The sequence below is a fragment of the Aplidium turbinatum genome, chromosome 9 (assembly GCF_918807975.1).
Source record: "Aplidium turbinatum chromosome 9, kaAplTurb1.1, whole genome shotgun sequence".
Lineage (NCBI taxonomy): Eukaryota > Metazoa > Chordata > Ascidiacea > Aplousobranchia > Polyclinidae > Aplidium > Aplidium turbinatum.
In genome coordinates, this window is record NC_137480.1 from 2,610,084 (window position 1) to 2,630,944 (window position 20,861).

Below are 20,861 nucleotides of genomic sequence, written 5' to 3' on the forward strand. Positions count from 1 at the left end.
GAACTACACCGATGTTGCCTACAATGCTTCACATTTTTGTGTGAGCTTCTGGGGCGAGGGTATATCCCTTTACCACCCCAGGTGGACGATGTTCCACAAACTACACCAATATAAAGGACACAACAGACTTACAGCTGTGACATGAGGTCAATGACTTTGTCCGCTTCTGATCCATCGAGATCATAACGTTTGCTAGCTATCACCTTCAACACCACGTTTAAGGTGACGCGGAGAAAGAATTCCTAGAATGCAAATAGTCTTGGAATCAAACAGCAACGGTACATAAAATCACTAACAAAAAATGCATCAAAGATGGATCAATCAGTTCTTTCAATAAAAAACTAAAAGAACAATGCATAATTTGCAACATCAGCTGCTGATAACAAAAGCTTCTTCTGAAAGTAAAGCAAACTGTGAGATTGTCGAATGTGTTCAAAGGGTGTTATGGAGTTGCATAAAACTTCATTCAGACCAGGTGCCGTAGATAAGTACACAGTTACACACACATTGGACATGCAGCCAGAGATGGGCAAGATCACCAAGAATATGTGATCTTGAATACTGGCGCCGACTTACGGGGTTACGGGGCACGCCACCCCGTAACCGCTGTGGCGGGGTGGCAGCCACCCAGGTTAGGTTACATTACTTACTGCAAATAAATGTAATTTAAACGGATGTTTCAATCTTTTTTTGATCATTGGTTTTCGCTTCAAGTCAACGTAAAGCAAGAGGTGAACCAATACAGTATTGCGAAGAAAATGATTGCTTTTTTCACAAGCATGACACTCGCGTAACATCAAGCAAGCTACGTGAAGATTGCGCAACACGAGGCTACGAGTTTTTTTCTTGATGTTGTTGCGATCGTTTTATTTGTTACTTGTCATAAGTCATTGTTACATTTGTTAGGTTTACAATGGGATTTATCAATCAATAAAATACGATCTTTCCATTGCCTCCCTCAAAAATTTTTTGAAAAATTTTAAACTGCTCATAATATCGCTATAAATTATGACAGCTAAGAAATACTTGGAAACAAAATTATCTCAATGATTGATGGCTCCACCCCCTAAATGAATATCTATTTTTTAATTTCATTAAAAAAATGCAATTTTTGAAACTTTTTGAGTTTTATTTGAAAAGTGCACTTAGTAAAGTAGCAGTTTTAATGTTCTGCAAATTTACATTTACATGGAACAATATTAAAAACAGATTTTTGTTTCAACTATGTCACAACTGCTTGATCAATTTGCAAGCATTGAAACAATTTCATTAATGCTTCCAAACGTGGTCTGCATTGTGAAAATATACTTATCGTTGCCTTCCACCACCTGCGAGGCGGAGCGATCATTTAGTGCATTCAGGCGCATAAAAACCTACTTGCGATCTACCATGACGCAACTGCGATTGAATCACGTCCTAATTTTAAATGTTTATTAAGCTGAAGCTTCACGGTTACAACTTGACCAGTTGATTAACAGTTGGATTGACAGAGCTGCTGTTCGCAAAAATACTTTTGCCAAATGTTAAGTGTCAGCAGCAACGTAACAATAAACTTCACGACATACTTCCTGTGCTTTGTTTTAAAGTTGCTTTGTAAATTATCGAGCTACAAATCAGGTGTGAAAAGACAATTGCATCTACGAAACACGCTTAGTAAAAATCAAAGTAAACATGCAGTAATAAACATTAGTAAACATGCAGTTTGAAAGTTTTTAAGTTGCCATATTGTGCTATCCGCCACCCCGTGCAAAATTAAAACTCGACGCCTATGATCTTGAAGATCAAGATCACTTTTTGTGTACCGGTACTTGAAAAAATGACGTTTTTGATCAATAATATCGCAAAAAAATCAATACCAGCAACCTGGTCAAAGGTAAATGGTAACTGTTGCTTTTAACTACTCAATCGCTAAGAATTACAATAAGTTAGTGACAGCTGCTATTAGCAGTCTTCAAAATTAGCATATTTTTACTTCGGCAAAAGCGTTGCCGAGACCAAACGGCAAAAGTTGAAATTGCCAATGAACAATTATTACGAAAAAATTGTACCAAAACATGTAAAACGAGAAGCAAAAAATCTACTAAAGTAGTCTATCACGACCGCACTGTTTGATTTGTTGCGATGTCATAATACCAGAAGTAGCGATAAAGCGAGCAAGCGTTACACACGTTGTTACGGTACTTTACGTGAAATAACTCACGAGGGAAAAAGTAAGTAAATTTTAAGTTCTTCTTCATCGTGTGTCACACGGCTGTAGCCCAGAGCATCACGCAGGCTCTTGCTCTATCGTTGAACTCGGCCAAATCCAGTAATTTTGAGTTGATTCAACGTTCGAGTCAGCACAAATCGATTTAATTTTCCCGGTGGGTTATGTTGCGTAACAACAATGCCCAATAAGAAATTTAAGTTTGTTTAACATTAATTTGACATCTAGCGATGTTGAATTATCATAAAATAACGTTAATTGCTCAAACAGGTCCCAGTAACAAATTAATAGCTCCCTGCGAGAAGATTGCCTCTATTTACGTATACCCTAACATAATTTCGGCACAATTGGGATACTGCGAGCAACACAAAGTTGGTTTGATATCGGAGGATGAGGTTGTCGCGTCATCACTGGAATCAGACACATCAAAATTCAAAAGGCTCATCGCTTGGCTGTAAATCTACAATCTACATTGTCTTCACTGTTCGCAACGAAGCGTCCACGTTTTGCTGCTTTCGTGCTTTGATACCAATCCACACGCCTCTTTCGCAGAGCTCCATCAGGGTGTTGACTAAGGACCAAATTCATGGCTGTGGGATAATGACTGGGAGGAATGCCTAATCGTCGAATCCTAACCTTACAAGTGCTCGTGTGGTCTCGGCATTTTTATTGCCGGCGCTAATGCGCCATTCATGCATCTGCGTCGGCAAACACCTCGGCAATTGCTGACGCTTAATTTCGAAGACTGTATTAGGCCTATCAATCGTTGTAGCTTGCATAGAATCGCAATACCAAGGCTGAGAGTAATTACAGCACCGCTACTCAAAAAGTCACAAAATTTGCAATTAGTTTCATGTTTATATTTAAAAAAAAAAAACTTTTGCACTGCATCAGTTTTCATCAAATTTTTGTCGGGTTAATATCTCACGAAAACTCGAAATACTCTTCTTAGTGCCGACGGCTTAGTACAATGAGAACCTTATCTTCTCATACCCAACGCTTGAATCAAGTATGGGACCACTTTTACCTTTTTAATATGAGAAGCATGTCTGATACAGTGACGTAGTAAGTATTAGTATTTTTTGCTTTCCAGATTATATTAATGTTTATTGCACCATTTATCCATTTGGCAACCTTGACGTTGTCTGCTATGAAAAACGTTCAGAGGTCTGCTGTGAGATAAACCGCTCTATACAAAAATACTAAAGCTTTACAAAAAGAGGCAGCTTATGTTTTCATATAATTGTTTATAATCAGACCCTAAACAATTACGGTCTGCTACTACTCAGTGAATCCGTTTTGGAGAAATCCCAATTCAAAGACAGCTCCTTTTTTAAAGATTTCTAAAATCTTGCAGTTGCATCTGTTTATTCAAAGAAATTAACTTATAATAAAAAAGAAATGCGGGCAAAACCATACTGGTAGACGTGCATGCAAAGATCTGATTTCATATTGCCCATACAAATTGTTACCCATGAATCATTAACACGGTCGACACATCAGTGGCGAATCTGGCAATCGCTCCCTTAAAACGTAATACATTAAAAAGTTGGGGCATACATCTAAAATTAGAGTTCAACAAAGCAAACTCTCTACCAAAACTTTATCACATCTAAAATTGGGGCAAAGAAAGCAATTTTTTTAGAAATTACAAAACAGAGTTATGAACCAAGTTGAATGATTTTTTTATCATATGTCAACATAAAGTATATACGGAAGTTGACTTATTTATTATGACCGAAATAGAAAACCTTTTAAATCATGAAATGGTAACACTGACCAAATTACATTGAAACTTCTAATTGACTTTTCTTGGACATATATATATACCATATTAACAGGGGCTTAATGTTAGTCATTGCCATTAATTACTTAATACATACTATGTATTGAACAACAATAAGATCAAAATTACTTTAAAATTAAAGTTTACTTACTGGCTTGAGGCATTTTTTAGAATTCGTACTGTATAATATCTAGAATACACAAAAAAGTGATCTTAAATCAAGATCACCATAATAAAAGTGATCTTCAAGATCCTGCTTATTTATGCATGCGGCCAGGTTGAAGTTGACGGATATAAAAATATATAACTACGGTATTTCTTTAGGTTATAGACTAACATTAAGAAGCGGTTTTGGGTGAAGCTTGCGAAGATGTTGTACAAAGCATGAAACTTCGTCATTTACTGCATTTTCCATTGCAGCTGTGCCAGCTCCAAAGCTGGGAATAGAGAAATTTTATTACACAAACAATTTTCAGTAAAAATTTCACCTGAAGAATCAATGCAGTTAAGTATGGTAATGGTACCATGGCGATCTATACTCAGCCCTCGAAATTAGCTTCCATCCATAGGCGTCATTTCAGGGGTGCGAAGGGTGCTTGAGCACCCCAAAATGAAAACCTGAGGTAACAACATAAATGCGAGAGCACCCCTGGGCCCTGATTTGCATACAAAATACACCGATTCAAATGGAAATTTGCATTGCTAAATAACGGTTTTTTTTCTTTCTTGAAAGTCGTTTCACAAAAGCGCAATATTTTCAGTGTTTTACATTATTTTGTGGATGCCACGCAGCGCTACACATATCAAAGGCAGACATGATTGTACTATTGCATAACAATTAAGCACAAACACGCGCACTGCGTCAAGAAGTGCCGTTCGAGAGAAAACAATTTGTCTGGCTTGAAGAAAATTGCTGTTTTCTACTCAAACGTCTACAAAAACATTTTGCAAACGGCGTCAGATGCAATCGTTAGCCGTTTCCCTTCTTCATCATACCGAATGGCAGACTTGATACGAGAGCTGCTAGAGAATCCCACAATGAAAGAAGCCTAAAGACGACGAAATTGCTGAAGACGAAATTGCTGTTTTCTACTCAAACGTCTACAAAAACATTCTGCAAACGGCGTCAGATGCAATCGTTAGCCGTTTCCCTTCTTCATCATACCGAATGGCAGACTTGCTACGAGAGCTGCTAGAGAATCCCACAATGAAAGAAGCCGATGTTACGAAAGTAAGAAAATTTTATGATGGTGACTGGGAACGCAAGGATTTGTTGCGTGAACGCAAACAGTGGTTCGCTTGTTGCAAACGTGACGGTGATGTTGTGGCAGTGAATACGCTACGTCAGAAATTCATTGCACAACCGTCAATGGTCGATATAATGCCAAATATATATGCAGCTTTGGTAACTTACATTGTTATGCCGACTTCTTCCTGTGAAGCCAAACGTTCCTTTTCGTTATTACGACGCTTGAAGATCTACCTTCGCAGCACTCAAACGCAACAACGACTGAACAATTTGGCCGTTATAGGTAGTCATCGCGAATTGGCGGAGAAATTAAACATGGAAGAACTTGTCACGGAGTTTGTTTCCAAGACAACGACCCGCAGAAACAAATTTGGATGTGATTAATTTATAGCAAGCCGCATTATAAGGCAGACGTGAACAAATTAAAGTCGAATATATTTCAATATTCAATGTAAGATCACTTTCGCCTCGCATGTAGCCTAATACTTGTTTTCATTTCTATCTGATCGTTTGACATACTGCTGCAGTCTATTCGATTACACATACGACAAAATTATCTTCTTTTATGTTGATTCGACGTTTCATGACGTAGGCTAAACATGGTTGAATTTACTATTAGATTGAGTCATTTGTTTTAACATTTTCCATCGGTCAGGTTTTCAATTGATTAGCCTATATTGACAATTTTCATAAGATAACTTAGAGCACCCCTAATTTCGTCAAATTTTTTAAAAAAATTACGCCAATGCTTCCATCTACGACAAAAACATTGCCGTCGCCAAATCAACAAACCTTGGATTGCGACGGCAACTGCCGTATGCTTTAATCAAATGAAATTTTATGCGCTTCTTCATTGTGTGTCACACGGCAGTAGCCCCTGGTTTTTTTTTTCGGTCATTTATCGGTCATTGACCGATTTTTTAGCAAAATGTCCGAAAAAAATATAGTCAATTCGGTCAAAATGTCCCAAAAAATATATAGTCAATTCTGTCAAAATGTCCAAAAAAAAATATACGTTGTATCAGCTACTTGAAAAGAAATATTTTCATTAGAAAAAATGACCGAAATAAATAAAAAATAACCGAATTTTTTCCAGTCATTTCGGACAAATGACCGAAAAGTCTCAGCGAAAAAAAAAACCCAGAGTAGCCCAGAGCATCAGGCAAGCTATTTTATGCGCTGACAATGCTCTGGTGAACTGAAAAAAGTTTGCAACCTTACAAATACTGGTTTAATTGTTACGCAAAAGTTATTCTTTCATCGAATGCTTATTTTTTGCCGGTATCGTTGCAAATATAAAAAGTAGTACAAAATTGGATAAATAGTTCTTCGGCAGTGAAGAAAAGTAATGCTTCCGATCATACGGCATCGCACGTTCATGAAAGGGCAGTTTTGCATATTCAAGTATTCCAGTGACGACGCGACAACCTCATCCTCCGATGATTCCGATTCTGACTAGTTCTTTATCTAACAGACTTTGTGTTGCTCGCAGTATCCTAATTGTGCCAAAATTATGTGAGTCTATACGTAAATCGAGGCAATCTTCTCACAAGGAGCTATTGATTTATTACCGGTACCTGATTGAGCAATTAACGTAATTTCATGATAATTCAACGTCGCTAGTTGTCGAATTAATGTAACACAAACGTAAATTTCTTATTGGGCAAATTAGGGTGGGGTGAAAAAGTACTAATTTTGGATTTGAGCATTCTCTCGCAGATATTTCTTGTGGAAGTTTGAGAAAACATCGCACAAAAAATTTCAGCGATTTTTGACAACAGGAACCTACCCACTTTTTGAGTTGAAATTTCATAATATTTCAAAATATCCCTAAAATTTCAAAGTTTTTTTCGCATTATTTAAAGTTGATATAATATTGTAATATTTCTTTTATACCTAAAACTATTAGTTTCCATATGTGTTTTTCCCAATATTGGGCCAATAGATGCAAATTAAAGTAGGGAAATGAATCATAAAAAGTGTAAAAATCTTGGATTTTTTCTAAAAATTTACCAAAGTCAAAAGTTACACTATCTAGTTTTGTATAGGCCAATAATTCCCGCATTCAATAGTTTCCTCGTCGAATAGGGCCTCGTCAAAAAAGTGCCGCGTCGAATAGCCGTTTACCCTTTTGTGATTGTCTGACAATTTGATAGAGACAGTCTTCTTCTTTCGTTTGAAACTAGATCAAATTTCAGGACATGTGGTGGAGAGCCAGGTGAGTGTAGCTTCGTCCAGCGTTGCTATACCATGCGTTCCATTTGGTGCCTTGTAGATGGGACATTCGAGAACATGGTCAGCAGTTTGTTCCTCCGCTCCGCATTCGCAGGCCGATGAGGGAGCCAGACCCCACTTGTGCATGTTGGAGTGAAAGCGACCGCTCCGGTTCGGATTCTTTTGAGCTTGACCCAAGTCGGCCGAGGCAGGTCCATACCAGGAGGGCGCGCCACCGGGTGGGGTATAAAACCATGTAGTTTGATGTCGGTGGCGCACCACGCTGCTTTCCAAGTATCTTCCATGAACTGTGCTGCGCTGATGGCATGATCGCTGAATGGATGTAGTAATTCAACAGCAGCTGGCACAAAGGGGTGTCTTGACTTTAGTTGCCAGGGAGATTCCTGAGGTGGGATGTTGAGTTTTGCATGGAGCAAGTGGTTAGGATCCCCCGCCCGGCGAGCCAGGTGAATTATGGCTCCCTTTCGGCGGAGCTCAGCAGGTTAGATGCCTGCAAGGATTGGTAAGTACTCTGTTGGAGTTGGGCTGTAAATGGTGACGGTATGTGAGTGATCTGTCAAGTGTAACCCCAAGGTATGTTGGTTCTGGGCAGGGCGGCAGAATTTTGCCGTTAACGGTCACTTTCAGGTCACGTTTTGCCTCCCTGTTGTTGACATGGAAGACTGCCGTCACAGTTTAATTTCGCTGAGCTTCAGTTTCTATTGATGAAGGTATCCAGATATGGTCGTCATGTCTTGGCTCAACGTCGTTTGTAATGATTGCCAGTCTTTCGCAGAGTACAAGATGGCCAAGTCATCAGCATATGCATATTTGTCAGATGTTGTTGATGGTAGGTCGTGCGTATACATGTTGAAAAGGAGGGGAGCCAAGACTGATCCCTGTGGGACACCGTTTTTGAGTCGCCGCAGTCTATTTGGTTTTCCGCTTCCGGTGGCAAGGGTAAAACTCCTGTTGTGGATGAGTTCCATGATCATTTTGACCATGTGCCTGTCAGGGAGTAGGCGGAGTAGCTTGTAGACTAGGCCACGGTGCCAAACAGTGTCATAGGCTGCTGTTAGGTGGATAAAACAGCCCCCGCTTTCTTTTTTGCCGAGAAGCTCTCCTCAATATCTTAAGTTAGTAGTGTGACTTGGTCTACAGTTGACCTCCGGTGTCGGAAACTAACTTGTTCTTTGGGAAACAGTGGGTCAATTATTGGTTCGACACGGGCGTAGATCAGTCTCTCAAGGATCTTGAAAGGGATGCAGAGCAAGGAAATGGGGCGATTTGCATCGTCTAGTGCAGGGGTCACCAACTGGCGGCCCGCGGGCCGCATGCGGCCCGCCACGCTGTATCGCTGCGGCCCGCGAAAGATATCAGCGTACAAGTATAACTAAAAATACTTTTCTTGAGGAGTTAAAGAGCACGAATGCAAAAAATACTTTCCGGGAAGCATATTTTCGCTTTGCATACGATTCCACCGACCGACCAATCAGATTATACTTCTAGGTGGGGGTTGCTTAAAGTTTTTCCAATGCGATGTCCAGCCACATTGACCCAGTGGTTAACTAAAACGTCTGTTTTCGATTTTCTGTGAGCATATATGGTTGCTTATTTTAAGTTTGCAAATATCATGTAAACACTAGCGTGCGTTTCACTGTTATTGTGTTTCACGAGCAGTATTCTCTTTATGCAAGTTTTTGTAGGCAAAATAGGTCGGTGTGCCAACTCAATTTATAATAAATTGGCAAAATATGGAACGCTTCACGATTTTGCATGTCATCTTTGCGCAGGGACCATGCTAATCTTCTCAGTATCGTTCCAATTTTAGTAAGTTATAGGTACTGCCAAAGCAAGTACTGCAAAATGTTGTTAATCAAGAAATTCTTGCCACGCTAATAAGCACCACATGTGACAGTTGTCTATAATAAAAGAAAGACGGTTTTATAGACTCTCACAAAAAGGATGAAAAACCAACTCATTGCTTTGTTTGAGGGAAGACTGTTCATGAATTATGATACTGTAGAATTGCGATTTTTTGCTGATTTCCACAAACGTTTGTTTCATGGTGCCTGGTGTCTTTTTCCCTGTTATTGGAGCCTGTTTTTCGCTGATATGTTTGCTGGTCACTATTGTTGCCTTTATTGCAAGATATCATTTGTGAAGCGAAGTGACAACACCACTCTTGCTTGGCGATGAATATTCTAATGAAACCACTCGCCTCGCTATAAGTGCGCAAAACAAGTGGCCTCATTTATTAAACATTGTTAAAGAAGTCAAAAGTGTTGTTAAAGGAGCTTGGCCTGGTCGTTCAACTAATTGTAGTGTTGTTCGACTAATTGTGTTGCTGCGGTATTCTAAGACAAATATTAACAACATGTAACGCTGGATACTGGGTACGAAATCCGTTCTTTTCTAGCATAAGAGTCAACCTACCAAAAATTTTATTAGTGCGGCCCGCCACAGCTCTCCTTAGTGCCAAAGTGGCACGCATGCAAAAAAGGTTGGTGACCCCTGGTCTAGTGGTTTGTTTGGCTTAATGGCTTAGGGATTGCGACGACCAGAGATCTTCTCCATACTTTAGGAATCTTGAGGCGGCACAGGCAGGACGACAGGAAATTGTATAACCAGGACTTTAGAACATAACCAGCGTGCATGATAAGCTCTGGACATATCCTACCTGGACCAGAGGCCTTACCAGGTTTTAGGTGCTTGAGGGCAGCATTGAATTCGCTCCGTGAGAAGGAGCTAGAAATGCTCTCCTAGTCTGGTGTGTTGACTGTTGATCTCCCAAAGCTTTGTCACTTCTTTGGTAACAAACCGATCGGAGATATGGTTACACGGCTTATATATTCCATTTTTTATTACCTGCGATGCGATCTTATTAGCAGGAATGGGACATTGTCGGGGTGATTGTCTTGATCGTCCGTAAGGTTATTGAGTGTGCTCTACGCTGTACGGCTTGAGTGCGAGAGATTGGATGGTCTCTGTCCAGCGTTCTTTTCTTTTTGCATCGAGTCATTCCAGAAGAGCCTTGGCGGCTGAGGGTGTTGTTTGACCATATGAAGAGCTAACAAAAGATTGGTAGAGGCGCTCGCACTCTGCAGCCCTAACAGAGTGTAGTTACTTCTACGACCGCAGCACACTCTGAAAATGTGATAATGGCAATGCTTGCGGATGACACCAGAAAAGTTTGAGAAAATGCAGTCATGGCAATATGGAAAATTCGCAATGGGGCAAATATTTGTGATAGATCCGTTCGGAAGTTTGTTGTTCCAACAATAAATTATGAGGCCAACCATTATTCCGACATCACCGTATATTTATGTTATGAACCTATCTTCACAACCACAATTACATCTGATTACATCATCTCATATCGTGAAAGCAAAATAGAAGTGAAAAGCTATCCAAACCACTCCCAATCAGTAGAAAGAATTGTGAAAATGGTGACTGATGCATCGTACAAAGTGTGTGGGTTTGATAGAAGACATGGATTCATCCGTGCTGGTATAGCTTCCAGGAATCTGATTCCTGCTGCAGATACAAAGGCGCACTACAACCAAGCACATTTGTAGATACTGTTAACACTAAAATCAAGTGCTAGTATATTTGTGTTACAATTGAATTAGTGACTGTTGAATCCAATTGATTTTGCATAACTGTCATTTTATATTCCCAAAACTGATTTTAAAATGCAATGGTAAGTTATTCGATTTTTGAAAAAAATTGCATGTTTTTGCAAAAAAATTAAAGCAATCGAATCTCAAAACCTAAACAAAACTTGTATTAGAAGCTAGTCCAAGTCATTATTAGTGCAATGTAAAATAGTATATTGAACATAGCCAAAAAAAAGTGTCTTTAAAGTTCTATTTTCATAAGCATATGTTTTGCATATTTTTCGAAAAAGGCAGAATTTTCAACCCAAAAAGTGGGTAGGTTCCCAAGGTCAAAATATCCTCAAATTCGGTTTCTGGTCGTTTTATGTTGTTCCACAAGAAATATCAACGAGACAAAGCAAAATTTTTGGTTCACCCCACCCTTGTTTGGCATTGTTGTTACGCGATATAACTCGCCGGGAAAATTAAATCAATTTGTGCTGACTCGAACGTTGAATCAACCCAAAATTAATTTACTTTTTCCCCCAATGACTGATTTGAACGTGAATCACCGTAACAGCGTGCGTGTCGCGTTGTTCGCTTTATCGCTACTTTTGGTATTATTACATCACAACAAATCAAACAGAGCGGTCGTGATAGACTATTCGATTATTTTTTTCTCTTCTCATTTTACATGTTTTGGTACAATTTTTTCATAATAAACGTTCACAGCAATTGCTGAGGCAATTTCAACTTTTGCCGTTTGGCCTCGTCCATGTTTTTGCCAGCTAAAATATGCTAATTTCGAAGACTGCATGAGCGTTCACAGCAAGTAAAATAGTCCGAGGTGCATAGGCGCCGACTTTTCAAAAAACCTTAGGGGGCGAGAAAGGTGATGATGTCATAACCATAACGCTATTTTACTCAATTAAAATAGTCTTTGATTAAGCTTACTGTCTTGTTTATATTGACACCTAGGTCACAAACCGAATTTATTGGAACCGCTGCTTGAAACGATTAGTTTTACTTTTACGTATGCAGTATGCCTAGTCGTAAAAATTTTGATATTGTTAGGCAGGTTAGCTCATAATTGGAACAGTTGGAAAACAAGCCGATTCATTTCCAGTTCGTGCGATTGAATAACAAAGACCAGTAAAGTGAAGTTATCGAAATAAAACGCAAAAATTCATAATCTCAACTATTCTCAAGCAGAGTGGAAACCCGCTATCAGTTTTAATAACCTCGTTTCGCTAATTACTTACATTTAAAGCGTTTACAACGACGAATTGTTTTCTCTTTTGTATTTTATCGAAAGTCTTAATAAGTTAGTCTTTTATCGAATGACCGTATATACTGGAGATGTTAGCAAGTGATTTTCACCTCAAAAAGACAGGTTGGTTCAACTTATACACTGGACAAGCTGTTATCTCCAGCTTGGCAGTTTACAAAATGAACGCATTTTTGCTGCAGAAAAATCATTGCCGACGTAGATTACGGAGTGTGAAATGGCGTAGGCCGAAATAAAAGTTTTGAATACCTGTATTTGCAGTGATTCAAACTTAATTTTCAAATTTAATGATTTCTTGTCAACTTTATGCACTTGTTGAGCAACATATGCAAAGCTCACGAGACAAAACAGCAGAAAGAGCTGTTTTAAGAGATCAATTTTTGCGTGTAGGATATAATCGTTCTTATTACGTAACATTCCATGATCGTTGAAGACGATGTCAAACCTTAGCGGCCGGATAAAACAATGATGTCAGGTTAGTTAGGTGATAATAGCGGTAAGAGACGTCGTTAATGCAGGCAATATTTGCGACCAAGACCATTAAACACCTTTTCTTCTATCGGTTTTCGATTTAATTCTCACACATTGTAAACAAAACAATGCGTTCTGTTAAATCATAATTGGTCTCACAGCGGGAAGACCTCATTGAAACTAGCGCGTCTAATTTAGCTGGTTTACTTAATATTGCCCTGAATAGTTACGTGACTATTCCAGCAGCGTAAGTTACTCTACGATCTACTTTGAAATTTCCTCACAGTATGTTAATGCCAATACTTAGAATAGATGAACCATCGAATGATAGTGTCGGAAGCTATTCGACTTATACACGGGAGAAGGAAATATCACCGATTTTCAGTTCAAAAGTAGGGGTTCGACCTATACTAGAGTACTATAGGCTACACGGTAGTGCAGGAGTGTATATCAGGCCCGTAACTAGGAGGGGTGCAAAGGGGGCGAAGCCCCTCCTACAAAAATGTTGGCACCCCCTGGAAAAAAATGATGTTAATTAGCTCTGTTTGCTGACTTTTCAGTTTTATACCCGATTTTCTTGTGTTGTTTAATTGTAAACATTGTGAGTTTAATGGCGTGGTGGTCGAATGTTGTGTTAGACAGACTCGAGATTTAATGTTGGTTAGATCCAAAGTGCACCAGTTTCCAACTGAACAAAGCAGTGTGATAGCCGATCAGTCCTCCAGAATACTGTGCAGAAAGTTGACTGCCAAATACACGCCTTACTGATTTCCTGGTGATGGAAGAGTTAGCCTAGCCTACTAGTTGCTGTAGGAATGGAAGAGGAAAGGGATCTGAGAAAGTTACTGATGTATGCTGTGATAGACGACATTGTTTTGGAGATGAAACTCAGATTTGCTGACAATTTATGGTTTTACACATCTGTTCGTGCCCTTTCAAGAAAAAATGAGAACTTCTTGGACCGTGAATCTCTCATTCCATTAGGCCTATAATAAATACGCAACTGAAGATAGATATTCCATCAAAGGCGGAATTGCAAGTCGCAAAACCGTTCCTACATGGCCGTGTGGAAGTTGCAAAATTCCAATATATTAGCCTACTGAAAGAACTGTACAATCAACGACTGGCATTCCCGAATGTATATAAACTTGCTGCTACTATGGCATCATTCGGGTCCAGTAGTGCGGTTTGTGAGAGTGGCTTCTCGGTCTTATTTCAGATAGACAAGCCTACACCCAGGTCAATGTTCCAGACGAGACAGGCGAACTTGGTCCTGTTGGGGTTTCAAAAGAAAATGACCGAGAAAATAGACCTGGACGTTTTTGTTAATAGACTCAGTGAAGTCCACCAACGTCTTCTGTTAAGGTAGAACCTAACCTGTCTATGGCGAGGATATATTTCACTGATGGTGTGAAACACATTCTCAATATTATCCTTAAAAGATTGATCCTGAAGAGATGATTGTTGATTCTGCACTAGAGAAAAAGAGGTGCAATGTAGGTTACACATTGTACAATTATTTACAAAACGATGAATAACAGGTGCAGCGGCTGCAGCCCTATTTGATCATAGTTGAACGCCTATTTTCTATGTATATTTTGTGTGATTTATACAGCGCATTAGAGGAAAATGCAAAAAACTAAAACGAACTCAAAGTTCATGAAAGGATTAGCCCAACTAACAAAAGAGTCAACTACAAAATCATAAATTTTTATTTCACTGCGGTTTCTAGGCCTATTTTTAACCATTTTATCGCTAGTTGGTGGTCGGATCCGGATCGGATGTTTTAAAAATGATTTTGTTTCTCAATTTCTATGCTGTCGTCATTATAACTGCTTAAGCTACAGTAGCCTATGTAATTGACTCTATAATGCCAGTTTACACTGCTGTTTTTATGATAATCTATGCTAATGTAAACGCTGTAATACGATTAATGTTTTTGCGTAGATATACCACATTGTGTACAAACGTCGTTCGTACATGATACGTAAGGTAAAAGTTGGGCCCCCTCTGGAATACTTTTTGCCCCCCCTGGTGCTCCAAGCTAGTTACGGGCTTGGTGTATATTGATGAGTGTATGAGATGTATATAATTTCACAATATATACATCAATAAAGCACTTATTGAAGCAAAACACGGACAACAGTTTTGAAAAATGCATTTCTTCTTTAAACTGTTTTCACGTAATTGTTCGTTGTGTCGTAGTTTCAACTCGATAAAGTTTGCTAAAATCGATTTCATGTTTGAAGTCACAGAAAATCTAACAGACGTATGGATAACTTGTGAAATGATAATAAACAATAAACCTCGCATTTGCTTTTTCGCTACCACGCGTTTTGCCTTTGAAGTTGCTCCTCACGCGCGGGAAGATAAGCAGTGTGTGACTGTGAGCATGTGCGTTGTGCGCATTTCAGTAGTAATTCACGTTCCAGAGAAAGCCATGTGATCAGCTGCTGTTTTGGGGGCAAGAGCAACGCAGGCTGTTTTTCGCTTTCCGCATTCTTTAAATCCAATTAAATGATCAAAATCTCTTTCGCGAAGTATTTTATCTTTGAAACACCACTTGTAATAGCCATTTTTATTGCCCCTCAACCATAAATTTACGGGAGGCGCCGCCCCCGGCCCCCCTGGAAGTCGGCGCGTATGCCGAGGTGAGGTCTTGGTGCGGTGTTTCTGCTGATTAAACTCCCGCTGCGAGTAAATCAAACAGGAAGAAATTATAAACAATTTTTGTCCGAATTAAATGCTCATTTTGCGACGGTATTTTTATTGCTGTAGCAGAATGGCCATTATGACGTTTGCGGCGGCATTTACCACAGCAATTGCCGTGTGCGGCCGCTAATTTCGAGGACTGATACTATGATCTATACATGGCGATCTACAGTACTGATATGTAGTAATTAGTGGTATAGATCGCTATGTACATGTACCTAATTGTTTACTTCAAAAATACAACAGATTATTTTCCTGAAGAAGGCCACAGTGCTGTGACAAAAAAGTGGAATTTAGTTTTTCCATTAATTATGTCTAGACAAAATCACGTTAAATTTGATTGTGTTGCTAGTTTTAGCCTATATATTTACATAATTGCATTTTGTATTTTTTTTAATATGAAAAAACAATTCCAACAAGTGGTTACTTAAAAACATGTGTCATATTATAATGTTGAATTCACATGAGAACTTACCCCTTCTTGAGATGTGTTTGTGCAAAGGTTCGCTGTCTTTTATACGTTTCACTAAAATTTGCAAATGGTATTCCATTATATTTTGATACTTGTGTGTAGGAATACATATCTGGTCTACCGGCTACATTAGTGCTTTGATTGCCAAGAACCTACAAATCCAAAAAATAATGTAGGCTAGCAAAGTTATAAACTTTACTTCAAAACAAAGCCAAATAAATGCCGTTAAAGTGTGAAAAAAAGTGCCAATGCAGGCCTCTAAGCTCCTTTATTGTTCTGGCAACCAAACATGGCCTTTGGCTTACCAGAACTCTTTTCTGGTGGCTAGATTCTCGAGCTCAACAGCAAAATAAAAAATCTGTCTTTTTAAACTTTTGTTAATTAATAATTGTGCTTTTGCTATCATTCAGGTAAAAACAATGCAAACACTCTCTGGGAAGTATCAATCTCATATCCTTGGGAATACCAGCCTGACAAATATCGTACGAGCCATTGATTCAGTTGAATAAAACAGTTGAAGTTAGAACTTATAGTTCAGTTCAGTTTATTTTTTGTTTTGTTGGTGAAAAATAAAGACACAAAAAGCAAAAACACAATAAACACAAATAATTCGCACAACAAGGATGGCAGCGAAAGACCAAAAGGTCACCAACGTCAGCTGCCACCCAAACATTTAAACAAAAGACCCAAAATTAAGAACATTAACACATATGATATATAATATATAGCACAATACCAGCACTTTACATAATATATTTACAATGGAATAACACAGGGCAACATAAAAAAAAAACTGTGTAGAGAAATAAGCGGATGATACGTTTCAGAAGTGATCATTGTACAAATTCTTTAATAAACATTTATATTTAAATTTAAAAACATTATAAGACTTTTCTTTCATTTCTTTTGGTCCTACTTGATTCCATAGTTTCACTCCATTAAAACATAGCATCTTCTTACCAGAGTTTGACGTTGTAGAAGGCAAATATAAATCATTCTTTTGGTTCTGACGGGTTTTATGATGGTGAATTTCGTTTACAAAAATAAAGCAGCCAGCAAAGACCTGGGGCAGCGTTTTGTGCACATATTTGTACATAAATTTTGCAGTCTCTAATTTAATAATATCGTCAATTCTGAGCACATTAAATTGGTGATAAAGAACAGTTGTATTTGTTGACCTCGGCAAAAATAAGCAGGATCGAATGAACTTGTTTTGTAACACTTTTAGTGGAACAAGCAGTGTAGAGTTTGCTCTTCCCCAATTTATAATCGAGTATTGGATCTTGGATTGAAACAAAGTATATTATAAAGTTTGTAATATTGTTAAAGGGGCAATGTATCTCAGCTTAAATGCTATGCCGCAGACCTTGGCAAGCTGCTTTCTAAGATTCATAATATGACTATCCCATGTCAATCGCTCACCCAAAGTTACACCTAGATAGTTTATACATTTCTTCCTTTCGATGGATCGGCCACTGATGGACAGACTAAAATTTTCTGCTGCACTTTTTTGTTGCAGAGGATCATATAAGTAGTTTTACTATAATTTAATGAAAGTTTATCGGATTTCATCCACACATCAATTTTTCCTATTTCTCTATTGACATTTTTTTGGAGAGATGACAGGCATTTATCTGACATATGAAAGTTTGAGTCATCAGCAAAAAGTGTAGTTGAAAAAGAAGATGCATTTGGAAGATCATTCACATGAAGAAGAAAAAGTAAGGGACTAAGGATTGACCCCTGTGGGACACCACATTTAACAACATTGAAATTAGAATTCTTACCGTTAATTTTTGTACTTTGCATTCTATTTGTTAGATAAGATGTTAAAACGTTTAAAAACTTGCCACGAAAGCCATAATGGTGAAGTTTTTTTAAAAGTATGCCATGATCAACTGTATCGAAAGCTTTACTTAAATCAACAAAAACCGAGCATGTGTATTTGTGATCATTCATTCATGGGCTAGGTCAAGCCACACCAAAGTAATTGATTCCGAATTAAACCAAGCATGTAGAATCATAACTGGCACACTCCGTCCAACACCAATCGCCGACCTCTATAACTTAGCAACTATAGCTCCACCTCATATCCGAAGAGAAGTCGCTACAAAAAAGGAAAGAGTAAAACAAATATCCGACCAACGCCACCTTCTCTATGAACACAAACTTATTCCAGCAAGACTCAAGTCACGCAAAAGCTTTATCAAAGTCGGCCCATTGGAACACACAAGCGCGACAGCTGCACGACTAGAAATGTGGACCTCTGAGCCCGATAGGACACAACATCCTGCCATCCCAAGTCCTTCCGAAAGTCTACAACAAACTCCCACCCTTGAGAGAAGAGAGTGGTGCTGCCTAAACAGAGCCCGCTGCGGAGTCGGGAGAAATAAAAGCAATCTTTTCCGATGGAAGATGACTCCTGACCCAATGTGTGATTGCGGCCTAGACAATCAGACGATGAAGCACATCCTCACCAACTGCCCCCTTAGCCCTTCATGTGATGACAACGACCTCAAAAACATCACAAACAATGCTCTTACCTGGCTCCGACACTGGCGTGACAAGCTATGAATGAATCATTCAAGTTGGAAAGTAAATTATCATAAATTTTTGTCAATGCTAGGCTTGTTGAATCATTTTCACGAAAACCATGTTGAGCTGGGGTTAAAATATTATATTTGTCAATAAAATTCATCATCCATTTAAATAAAAAAAATTTCAAAAATTTTGGCAAAAGTTGGCAATAAAGAAATTGGTCGCAAATCTGTAAAGTGTAAAGGTGAACTAACTTTTGGTACAGGTATTATCAGACTCTTTTTGAGTACATCAGAAAAGATTTCTTGCAAAACACATTTTAGGCGAGTAAGAAGTGACATTGGACCCGGACATTTTTGATAACAACCATTTTTTGGTTGCAGGAGGCTTGTCTGGTAGTCAGAGCGACGATTCCAAAATTCGGCAAAAATCGGACTTGGGGAACTGCCCCAAAACCGGATTTTAAATTTTCATAGCGTGCCATCTAGCGGTTGTAAATACTTGCTCTAAGTAAAATGCAACTTAGTAAGCATATACAGTTTATACACGTAATTAACACTCACAAAAACATAAGTGTAATAATATTTTTTAAAAAGGTTGTGATCATGGGTGTCGGCAGGGAAGGGGCACTTACCCCCTCCCCCAAGATTATGATTTACATGTAATTTGCTCGAGAGTGCAATTTTCAAAAATTGTATTCGCCTTCCACGCAAACACTTTCTCATCAGGTTTTCAACCAATTCTACTTCAGTTTTTTGATTTCTCTAAATAGTTTTGCGCCGTAAGCGCAACAACTACTTACATCATACGTTAATAGTAATTTTTTTCACAATTTTCGCACCTCACCACTCAAATGTTACTTTAAATTTAGAACTTTTCTTACCTATGTTACAGCTTACAAGATGGATTTGGCTTCAAAAATTGTGCCCTCCCAACCCCCGCTTATCCCCACCCCTGCATTTTTTCTGCCGACGCCCATATTTGTGACGTATTTGTCCATTTATTACAGTTTAATTATTATCACGCAATTATATATTGCCTACGTTAAAGTGTAATTCAATGTAGGCTTTATGACACTTCAACAACATTTGCAACTGAAACAAGTGGTGATACAACGTTGGCAGATCTATAATAATAATATTTATTTGCATCAGATAAAGCTGTCCATATCCAAAACAACGAAATACTACACAAACTGCAAATGCACAAATAACGAACAACAACAACGAAATAACAATGTAAAACAACGAAATAAAATATATATAATAACCAACGTATAATAGAAAGATAACATCAGCGATTTGAGCAATTAATGCTTATCTGGAGACCATTTAATGTTGTTTATTCAGTATGATACTATTGCTTTGCTTCAACAGAAAAGGCAGCGTACATTTAATATATGCGTTCACTTTCATTTACTAATCATTCATTGCAAAAATATTTTACTTCTAAAACTACCACAGTAACAATTTGAGGTCCTGTTCTAGGGATGCAACTATTTTTATTAAAGTAAATATACTTCTACACTCACAGCTATTGGGTATCTAACACTCTAAAAGTGATGAATTTTCACACTGAGCTTCACAAGCACAGTGAATACTGCAGCCTTTCTTGGAGCAACCACAAGATGTGCATAAACGCTTAGCGCTCCTGCAATTGCACCTAATTTCTTTCAAAAAGGTTTTGGGTGCACATTCATTATCTCTCATTATTAGGACCCAACCAGAAGCTGTTTCCTTGTATCCAGCATAGAAAGTAGGATTCAGCACAGTTTTGAAATGACGCCATGTTGACACTTGATGATGCGCACGAAAGCTGTAAAAGTAGCATGCTCTACTTGTTGGAGGCATTCTTTCAACTGATATATATTTTGAGAATACAGCGTAATGGTAGCGCAATAAATTCAAAGTATTCATGGAAAACACTTGCTTATACAGAATTCTTCTACAATTCTGGAAATGTCTTTTCTTTTAAAGCTTCCTTATTTCCGAAGGTGGCACATTTACGTTGCACTTTGTCCAGACCTTTCAAGATTTTAAAAACTTTTACTTTTCCCGTTTCGTAAAAGCAAGATGTTGTATCGCATCCAGAAAACGAGTGGCAAAATAGCAAAGATCGGCACATATTTTCTCCGAGAGCAAGCTGAGCTCGACGAATGGAAATTTTCGAGTTAGACGTTTTCATATAAATGCAGTTTCCGCATGGTGTGTGATAAAGCAAAAGGATAAGTACATCAGTATCGTCAGCCATCACAGTTAGCCTGTACTTGACCATAGGTTTCATGTTCTTCCAGAACCTTACGGACCATAGCTACATCAGCGTCTCT

The 20,861-nt window shown here is 38.4% G+C and overlaps 1 protein-coding gene and 1 non-coding gene across 4 annotated transcripts in view; both read right to left on the reverse strand.

Moving 5' to 3' along the window:
* The window catches only part of LOC145777208 (cytochrome P450 2J4-like), a 47,576-nt gene that overhangs the window by 22,299 nt on the left and 4,416 nt on the right, over nucleotides 1–20,861 (reverse strand). For 2 of the 3 annotated variants that reach the window (XM_082588530.1, XM_082588532.1), the window contains exons 2-4: nucleotides 16,001–16,149; nucleotides 4,330–4,429; nucleotides 133–242 (exon numbers count right to left, since the gene is read on the reverse strand). In XM_082588530.1, the coding sequence (XP_082444656.1) occupies nucleotides 133–242; nucleotides 4,330–4,429; nucleotides 16,001–16,149 (359 nt within the window). The remainder of the gene's footprint in view (nucleotides 1–132; nucleotides 243–4,329; nucleotides 4,430–16,000; nucleotides 16,150–20,861) is intronic. The other variant, XM_082588531.1, reaches the window with a different exon arrangement.
* LOC145777804 (U6 spliceosomal RNA) lies at nucleotides 9,204–9,307 on the reverse strand. Its single transcript, XR_014290377.1, has one exon. It is a non-coding gene; the product is annotated as a U6 spliceosomal RNA (small nuclear RNA).